Source organism: Triticum dicoccoides, chromosome 7B (assembly GCF_002162155.2).
Source record: "Triticum dicoccoides isolate Atlit2015 ecotype Zavitan chromosome 7B, WEW_v2.0, whole genome shotgun sequence".
Lineage (NCBI taxonomy): Eukaryota > Viridiplantae > Streptophyta > Magnoliopsida > Poales > Poaceae > Triticum > Triticum dicoccoides.
Window position 1 is genome coordinate 749,160,936 of NC_041393.1, and position 10,261 is coordinate 749,171,196.

Genomic DNA, 10,261 nt, shown 5'->3' on the forward strand with positions numbered 1-10,261 from the left:
ACAAAAACACGCCTGCAAATAGCAAAGTCATATAAAACCAAAGCTATGCATGTAGGCGAGGGAAAAAAAACTCCAAAGCGATCAGATCCTGAATCGACAAACTATAACAATGACCATATCTGCACCGACCATGTCATGACATCACTCGGACGACGAGGTTCTTCAACAGCAACACCTTTAAGAAGGGAGCGACACTCAAGTGCCACCGTCACCGGATCCAGCCACCCAAGGCTACAATCTAGGTTTTCACCCTGAAGAATCAGTCCGAGCATTCTGAACAATGCCTTCAACAAGGTAACGACGTAAAAGCATCGCCATTGCCAGGTATACCCAACTCGGGTCAGACGTAGGCTTTCACCCCAGAGCTCAAGACCGGGTGCTCAAGTAGCACCACCATCAAAGTCATTCATGTGTTGTCACCACCACTTTTCCACAATCCCAGCAGCTACATGTGATGTGACCACCACCGCCGCACAACCATCCCTTTGCATCAAGACTTCGTCCATAGTTTGCATCTCGCCGCCGAAGTCAACCACCAAATCTACGGAGACGAAACTCTCAGAATCTTTTGATGGTGACCGCAATCGGCAGTGAGGCCGCCGCCATACCGGATCTAATTCCCGGTGACGCAATCAAAGCAGATCTGCCACACTGCGACAATTAGCCACCGGCGCACTCAGCCAGGAACTCCGCCTAGCAGTGAAGACCCGACCATGCCACTGCACAGCAAGACTCCAGGCAGCCATGACCATGTGTAACCGGCCGCCTGGACGGCTGCCGAGCATCTGCATGCACGTGCACATCTTAAGCAGCCGTGTGGATGCATCCACGCACCAGCCCCATACTCCAGGCCATGGACTTCATTTAGATCGGAAGGCCAGAATCACAAGGTAGCCGCCAGATCGGGAGGCAAGCCACGGCCAGATCGGAAGTTGACCGCCAAGGGGAAGAACAGAAGGAAAAGAAGAGGCCGGAGATGCCCCGCCGCCGCCGTCCGCCGGGCGGCCGGCCTCCTCCGGCGGCGGCGTGGTGAACGGCGCTCCGTGGGAGGGCTTCCGAGGTGGCCGCGACGGCGCCTCCGGAGTCGCGTGAAGCGACCCGGGAGGCTAGGGAAGAGAGAATTTCGTTTGCAGAAAATCCTGAGGTATTTCAAACCTCTTCTCTCGGTATTCCAACTTAGATCTACCGATCAGCAGATAAGGTATTAAAGCTTACGCTCTACTCCCTGACGATTTTGGAGCTCAAGCACATGGTCAAGAATTCTGAACGTACAGACATGACTTCACAAACGATGCAATGGTCTAGGCGACATGAAACTCTGAGGCGTGCGAACCAACCTGTGGTTGGATGGTTAGAGGGACAGTGGTATCCCTAGCCCACCATAGTTCAAGTCCTGGTGCTCGCATTATTCCTGAATATATTTCAGAATTTATTAAGGTGAGTGTATGCACGTATGTATGAGCGCTTGCGTCTGTACGGATGTTCAAAAAAAAAAACTCCGAGGCACACTTGACATAGAAAAGAATTTTTTTTTGAGTAAAACATCGAAAATAAGTCAGACTTCGTTTTGCTGCCTAAACTGTATCGCTGTATATATGGGTTGAGAGTCCAAGAGATCGTAGTTCTTGTGTTAACCCGAACTAGGGAGAGCTTTTCTACCGTGCTTGGGTGGTACTAGTACGGCACTGGCTTGGATTAGATCCACTGTTTTGCACTAAGACCCAAAAACTTGCTACTAAACACACGACTGTCCGTTATATATAGTACTAGGATCTCTAGGAAATGTTCTTTATTTTTTCGGGAAATGCTCAAGGGCAGGTCATGTTACGCAGCACAGAGGAACAAATAGGCAAAGAGAAAAGAAATACTATATGTGTATCTCGAAAGTCAACTGCTTGGCGCCGGAATGAGAAGACACGTCTCACTCATTTCCAAAGTTCTAGTGTGTGCATGACTACATAGAGCTACCGTGCTTAATTATTAACTGCTGATGCTGAGCCTGAAAGAAAAACGGAGCACCGCCGGTCGTATCCACAGATCAGGCTCAGGCGCTGTGATTGACTATCTTGCACTGTTTAGGCCGGAAGTTGTCCTCGGACAGGAGCGATGTGACAAGCCGGTGCAGCCGCGCAGCTCCAGGGCCAGGACGCAGGGGCGTCGCGTCCCTCACGATCCAGAAGGAGCCATCGCCGCCGGTATCCCCGATGCTCCAGCTGCCGGGGGCAAGCATCCCGGGCTGCCGTGACAGGAGCTCTGCGTCGATTCGGTCGAGCACCGGGTTGTCCTGGCCAAACTTGCACGCGAAGGGGGCGTCACTGCCGAGCATCCCGTCCCAGTGGCTGGAGTTGATGAGTTCCGGTTGACGCGCAGGGGAGCCGCCCCAGGAGATGTAGTGCATGTCGTGGTTCACGGTGGTGTTCCGGAACTCCTCGGTGTTGCAGGCCATGGTGTGGAAGTAGGCCTCCGGGGAGGAGACGAGGAGGCTGCGCGGGAGATTTTTCCACCCCCGGATCAAGTAGTCAACGAACGGCCGTGACAACACGGTCCAAGCAGAACCTGTACCAAAATAACTCCAATAATCTAAACTATATATTATGTTTTTTGTCTAGCTAGAAGACCATGGTATTGTAACGATTGGATGCATCTGCGGCAGCCTAAAGTGCATACCTGTGAAGATTGTGGTGGGCAGCTGCGGCTTCTCTGTCTCGTTCATGTAGATCCCCGGGTCAACCATCGTCCTCGCAGATCTGGAAAGAAGAACCGCACTCAGTCGCAATGCAAGTGTCAACGTCATAATCGATTTGATTACGAAAGCACGTACGCCATGTCGCTCGTGTGGTCGATGAAGTTGAGGTCGCGCGGCAGGTGTGAGAACACGTCCATCAGATCTGCAGCGGTTAATAATGCCAGCATGAAATCATGAGCAGTCAGTTTATTTCAGAAGAAATGGAAACAGTTATGCGTATATGTGGTGCCAACCGTCCTGCGTGACGAGCGGGTAGTCAGAGGCGGAGAGGTTGATGAACCAGTCCCAGTCGGCCCGGGGGCCGCGCAGGAAGCTGGCAGCCGCGTGCAGCGTGGTGGTTACCATAGTGATGCCCCCGTGGTGGTTGGCCTTCTCCAGCACTCGCACGTTGCCCACGGCGGCAAGAACCGGGTGCGTCGCCACGAAGGCTGCCAGCTCCGTGCGCTCAGAGTCGGACGCCTCCGCGTCCAGGTGGAGGATGTAGTGGTTCCGAGGGTGGTAGAGCGCGAGGAGGCAGCGGCGCAGTCTGTCGGCTTCGCCGGCCGAACCCGAGACGAGGTAGGCGAAGCGCGGCCGACTGGCCGGCGACAGGCGCTGGGTTGCAGAGGATCGGTGCGGGTGATGGAATATTGTGGTCGAGGGGAATGCGATCAAGTATGCCGCGAGGAGGAACAAAGAGAAGATGCCTCCGGCGGCCACGGAGCGCACCCACCGCAGGTCGATGCCACCGCATGAGCTTCCGAACAAGGAGGAGGGACTGGCGATATCCAAGGTGACAAAGTAGGGATGCGAGTCGGCTGGCTGGTGTTTGGTGCTCGGCACACTCGCAGTATCCATGGTGGCGAAGCGCGGCTGTGATGACTTGTGAGGCTGGCAGCATATAAATTGCAAGCTGATGGAGGAGGACGGCGACGGCCCTGGCGAAGCAGCAGCGAGATGCCGCGAAAAACTTTTGCCCATTGGCTTGCCTTGCCTTGGTTGACTCGGGTGGAGGCAGCATGTGACAGAGAGAGAGAGAGAGATGCTGCCAGGAGATCTAACGTTCTAAACGGATCTTTCTGAACGGGATCTCCATCTTCCAACTCGGAGTTTGAGATCCAATTTGATTTTTTTATTGTGATATACTGCCTCCATCCCATAATGCACGAGCATTTTACCAGCGTTTTTTAGATATATTATGAGACGGAGGAAGTATATCCCTTATCCATTCAGAGTGGATATTTTTACTCTCCAGCTCCATTTTATAGAAAAGGCTCTCGGGCTCCACTAAGTCCAAAATTTTCAAAAACTAAACAATCAACTTTTAAGTTTTTAAAATAGATGAAATTAAATACACAAGTAAATATAGATGTATGCTAGATGTGTACGTAATTTCATCACCATAGACGTTTTGATGTCAGCTGCACGCCAAAAAAAATAGGACGTCGATAACTGCCACACGTGTGGCATGAAAGAAGACGCACCACACGTCTCTAATGCAAATAGATTGCCACGTCATCGCATGCATGCATGCGAGAATCTTTTCAGATTTTCAGTTTTTAAAATGTTTTATCTCTTAAATGAAAAATCCGATTGAAGATCCGTTTTCACCACTAAATCCCTCGCGACGAGATCTTCAAAACTAGATCTCATATCGACATATTTCGGCGAATTTTTTTTTGTTAAAAGTTGCCATGTCTATTGCACATGAATTACCATGATATTTACACTAAAGTTGCCATGATATGTTTCAACTATTTTCTTTTACATTTAAAAGTAAATTTTAACATATTATAAAACGGAGATTTAAGAAACTAGACTTGCCATGCACCATAAACTTTAATTGCCATGATACATGCACTTAAAATTGCCATGGTTCGATAAAAAAATATTTTCATGGTCAAAATACTAGAATTGCCATCATCAAAAAATTAAAATTGCCGTGATCTACAAACTAAAATTGCCATATGGCAATTTTAGTTTAAGCACTATGGCAACTATAGTGTAAACATCATGGCAACTTCTGGGCAAATTTTTTTTCTGTCAAAACATATCAACATGGGGTCTAGTTTTGAAGATCTCGTCGAGACGGATTTAATGGTGAAAACGGATTTTTAGTTCGCTTTTTTACTTAGGATATAAAACATTTTTAAGCCAAAAACCAAAAAAATTTCTGCTGATGTCATCTATTCAAACGTGGCAAAATGAGTGGTGATGGAGCCGTGTGGGCGATCTGCAAACGCCCACACGTGTGGGCGTTAGTTTTTCCGAAAAAATATCATGTATATTTGTATAGTGAATAATACATGCGCTAGAAATAAGTGATTTTGTCATTTTTGTGCAGCTCGCACAAAAACATAATTCACAATGAAACTCTCTGTAGACAAGTAGTATTGTATATTGTATTTATTTTAGATCTTTTTAAAAAAAAATTTTAAAAAATATTCTCAAATTAAGGGCTCCATGGAGCTTGAGCTCCATTAGCAATTTCCGTTCTTTATCTATCTGTCTACGGTCTACCTATTATATTAGAAACACAACACGGAGAATTTTTAAGTCACCATGTTAGTTCACAACTCAAAAATTAATTCGATAGTTTATATCACATCCATTAGATCTACATACATGTAGGTAAATATATACCATACTTAGTAGATTTTTATAGTTCTACCTAAATAGATAGCATCCGCTAGATTGACATAATTGTACCAAACAAATCATAAGTTGTTGGATCTTAAAGTATCAAAATAGATCATATTTATTAGATCTATGTAACCACATCTGAATAGATCATATAGTTAAATCTACATGATCCTATCTTAACATATCAAATTCATTAGTTCTTCATAATTATATCTAAATAGATCATAACAATTTCATATAGATCAACATATATAAATAGAATATATATATGAAGCCCGCTTCTCCAAAAATATTGCCATATTGTTATGCAATGTTTCCATATTGAATATACCATTTGTGTCCATTGTCCACCCATAAAATTCAAAGTATTTTTTCTTGTATCCAAAACATAAGAAACTCTTTGGGCATGTCAATTATGACCACATTATCATCCGCAGAAATTCCAACTCCATTTGAGTTAAGAAAACTAGTCATCAACCCGTGCGTCAGCACGGGCTAGAAAATGTTCTATCGTAATATTATTATGCACTTTCATAGAATAGTATATAATTTATATTGTGATAGAATTTAATGCAGATGTTAACTTTTATACTAAAATTGTGATTATTTTAATCTAGAATGGATACCCTATATATTTTAAATGATGTCCCATTTGCGGCTGTTACAAATATGGAGATGTATATTTAAGTACTTTGATTAGTTTTATACTGAAGTTTGAAATAGAATATTCTCTTACAATGACATTGTCAACTACAATGGATTTTTGACAAATAATATAAACATTTTTGGACACATATGACGATAGTGAAGAAATTGTACTATGTTTCAGTGGATCAAGCCTTTTTTCGCCAAATTAGTAAATTGAATATACACCCTTGTATCGGCATCAAGATTAGGCACATTTTGGTAACATACACTAATAAGGGTACACGGCCATTTGCTTGAATTTCCCCTGAAAAGTACTTGGCATTAATTTTTTGGTTACTGCTTAGCACTTGTGTAAAACTATTCAATTTTTGAGCAATAATTTTTTTTGGAACAAAAAGAGTTATTTGCACAGGATTAATGACAACTACTTCCCTGAGTACGTCATCGTCCATTCACCTTAGGTTTGTTTTCCTTCACCTTAATCTTCTGAGTTTTAGTAATATTTTAATAATACTTGATGATGGATTGACGGAATACATTTAGTAGGGAGACAAAAATCAGTCATGGTATATACTTCCAAATCTAGTGAGATATCCACATGTATACTTTTAAGCTAACCAAATTGCTTTCTTTAAAAAATTACATCTTGTATCGGATTTTCGGGGGTTGTGTACATGTATACCATTATTAATTTTACCATTTACGGAATCTTCGTTCTTTCTTAGTGCATTGGGCAGTAGTCATCCTTTAACTTTATTTGTAATGAAATTCTTATACTTCATAAAGAATGGATCTATCATGTATTAAATTAAACAGTGGAGTATATCGTAAAACTTGAAATTTTGTTTTACCCAGTAAGATTAAATTTTTAATATACGTGGTCAGGGAATATTTCTATTTAAAATGCCCATAATAAATAACTTTTAATATACGTGGTCAGGGAATATAAATTTGCTATGTCATCATTTATTAGTACGTGGTCACGGAATATAAATTTATATTCCCTGGCAAGGTAGGTCATCATTTGGCAAGGTAGGTTAAAATTTACTTTTCCAATCAGGTATTCACTATGTCTTTTTAGAACATGATGCTCGAGGAGTATTCTTTTCCACGTCCTTTTTAATTTTTCTAAGAAATATGTACGTTTTTTTTTTCCGTGGGAACTGTTCGAGGAGTATTTATTTTTATGCGTCCTTTTTATTATTTCTAAGAAATATGTATGTTTTTCCTATGGGAACTGGGACGTGGAATATTAATATGAAGTGGGGCTTGTGGATTTTTTTTGGATGGTGGGGCTTGTGGAGTTCTCATTGTACGTGCCTTTTTTCCATCCTGAAAGGAGGCGGCCCGTGGTTACTTTTTTTGTGCGTGGGAAGTGGGACGTGGACTCCTACTCTAATATGATGCTGGAGGAAACTCATAGTATGTTTTTTTTCTCAATCATAAAGGGAGAAGGCACATGGATTTTCTGGTGGTTAAAACTTAACGTGACTGTTGATGGCTCTTCGATGTACGTGTTGGTTGTACATTCTGTTTTTATATTAAAGATTTTGTACGCTCTTTTAATAAATCCGAACCATTAAATTTTAAATCTAATGGCTACCTTAATCTTGCTGATGTGGATTAACATAAAGACTCGAAAGGTGCCTCCAATTAGTAAATATATAAGATATATTTTTATTATTATTTTAGGAAATCACCGGATCGTAACCCTTCCAAAGCAACACCCTTTTATATTTCTTTAAAAATTCTGAAACTAATACCACACCTTGATATAATCATATAAGGAATGGATCCACAAAGAAATTGTCTAGGTTTGGCCCAATATAGAGGCCATCAACCTCAGACCATGTCTGACCTCTCTTCCACCTAGTGAAGCAAGTACCTTTTCTTTTGTTTCCAAAATTTTGAAAATACTCATGGACCCTCTCTTGTGAATATAATGCCCAAGAACACCAAATAATGACCTATAATCTCACTAAATTTGGTGTGATCATCCAAGATCCATTCTACTCAAATAATGACCTATAAAGCAACTACCTTTTCTATTGTTTGAAAAATCCCCAAACTATTCCTAAATTTTCTAATATCATGTTATGTATGTATGATAAATATTGGACCATGACATACTCAAATTTTGAGCAGATCATCCAAAAAAATCTCTCTGCCTAAATGACACTTTGTGAGGGAAGTCATTATTACTAAAACTTTTGATCCCAATTGTCCCGACTTTGATCATCTTCCGAATTGAGCAACATGGAAGAAAATTGGAACCAAGATTGATGAACTTCAGCATTTACTTAGAACCTTCAGGTTACTGTCGATTTGGTTTCTAAAACCTTTTGTACCACAATTGTGGAAACTAGAGGCTGTCACCTCATCTATCTCATATCCTAGCACAGAGACATGCCCCAGACGTTATGTATTGGCCATTTGGGACCCAAAACATGTGGCAACGGTGGTGACCATGAGGCTTGCATGCCAGTGGTCGTGTCCATTGTTCTCCCGCGGATGGTTTGATCTTATTCCCTTGTATACTGTAGCTCACAGCCATGTCCACCTATCCAAACCCCACGGTGAAGTGCCTTTAGTATCCACGGCCATCGACCATCCTTATTCTCCATCAACGGTGGTTACCCGACATGACCGAGTGCCATTATTGGCGGTCATGCCGCTGCACCCACATCTGACCTACAACGACTCTTTGTCCATGTTGTTAGTGTCTCCACCGACCTTCTGGAAATCGGCTCACCCCCTGTTGCTTCCGGTTGCCTATATAGAAGCTCACCGGAGGAGCTTGTGCGCCATTAATCCGTGATACGTCTCCAACGTATCTGCTTTATATGCATTTTTATAATATTTTATATTATTTTTGGGATACTAACCTATAAACCTAGTGCCTTGTGTCAGTTGTTGTTTTCTTCTTGTTTTTGGCTTTCTAGAAAATCAGTACCAAACGGAGTCCAAACGCTACGAAACATTTTGACAGCATTTTTTCTAGACAAGAGAGAACCTAAAAGGGCCGGGAGGAGACCAGATGACGAATGAGGAGACGACAAGGCAACAGGGCGCGCCCCTTGTTGCCTTGTGGGCCCCTCGAGGCTCCGTCTGACCTAATTCCAGTTATATAAATTCTCAAATATTGCGAAACCCCTAGAGAGCCACCCAAAACACTTTTTCCGCCACAGCAAACTTCTGTTCTTCCGCTATCCAATTTGGACACTTTTTTCGGTACTCTATCGGAGGGGGGGCCGATCACGGATGGCTTCTACATCATCCTTGTTACCTTTCGATGATGCGTGTGTACTTCACCACAGACCTACGGGTCCATAGCTAGTAGCTAGATGGTTCTTCTCTCTTTTGATCTTCAATACAATATTTTCCTCGGTGTTCTTGGAGTTCTTTCCAATGTAATCTTCTTTTGCGGTGTGTTTGTTGCGATCCGATGAATTGTGGGTCTATGAATTGAATATTCACGAGAAGTAATTAAGTCTTTTTTGAAACTTATTATGCATGATTGTTATAGCTTTGTATTTCTCTCTAATATATCCTTTTGGTTTGGCCAACTAGATTGATTTATCTTCAGTGGGGTGGTGTTTTGTAATGGGTCCAATCGTGCGGTGCTCTATATCCCAGTGACAGAAAGGAACAAGACACATATTTGTATTGTTGCCATTAAGGCTAGAGCGATGGGGTTTATTCATATTGATTGGGTTTACTTTGTCTACATCATGTCATCTTGTACTACTAGGGAAAACCTTATACACAGCATCTTAGCAGTAGCGCTGGACAAAATCATGCGCTACTGCTACTTAGTAATAGCGCGTGTAAATAAACCGCGCTACTGCTATAATTTTAGGAGTAGCGCATACTAGCAAAAAGCGCTGCTGCTATGTTTCAACTCGGCGCACATGGCTAGCCCCACTTAGCAGTAGCGCGTATCCTCGCCCAACGCTACTGCTATGCTCCTTAGCTGTAGCGCTTTTCTTGAAGCCGCGCTACTACTAACCCTACCTTATCCTCTCCACGTGGCCGATCCTCTCACTCACTCTCCCTCTCAGTCGCTCTCACCCGCGCCGATACCCGTCCTCTGCCGCCGCTGCCGTTGTCCATCCGCCACTGAGGTACTCCCTCCATCCCTCCTTCCCTCCCTCCTCCTCCCACCGCTCCCTCCTCCCTCCTTCTCCCACAGCGCCCTCCTCACTCCGCCTCCGGCCGCCCCTTCCTCCCTCCTCCTCTGGCCGC

The 10,261-nt window shown here is 43.4% G+C and overlaps 1 protein-coding gene across 1 annotated transcript; it reads right to left on the bottom strand.

Moving 5' to 3' along the window:
- Nucleotides 1-1,878: 1,878 nt before the first annotated feature.
- On the bottom strand, nt 1,879-3,583 carry LOC119339675 (beta-glucuronosyltransferase GlcAT14A-like). Its single transcript, XM_037611646.1, has 4 exons — nt 2,980-3,583; nt 2,810-2,888; nt 2,668-2,747; nt 1,879-2,556 (listed from the first exon to the last, which is right to left on the bottom strand). Exons 1-4 carry the CDS (start codon nt 3,581-3,583, stop codon nt 2,045-2,047), a joined length of 1,275 nt encoding a protein of 424 aa, XP_037467543.1. The 3' UTR covers nt 1,879-2,044.
- Nucleotides 3,584-10,261: the final 6,678 nt, after the last annotated feature.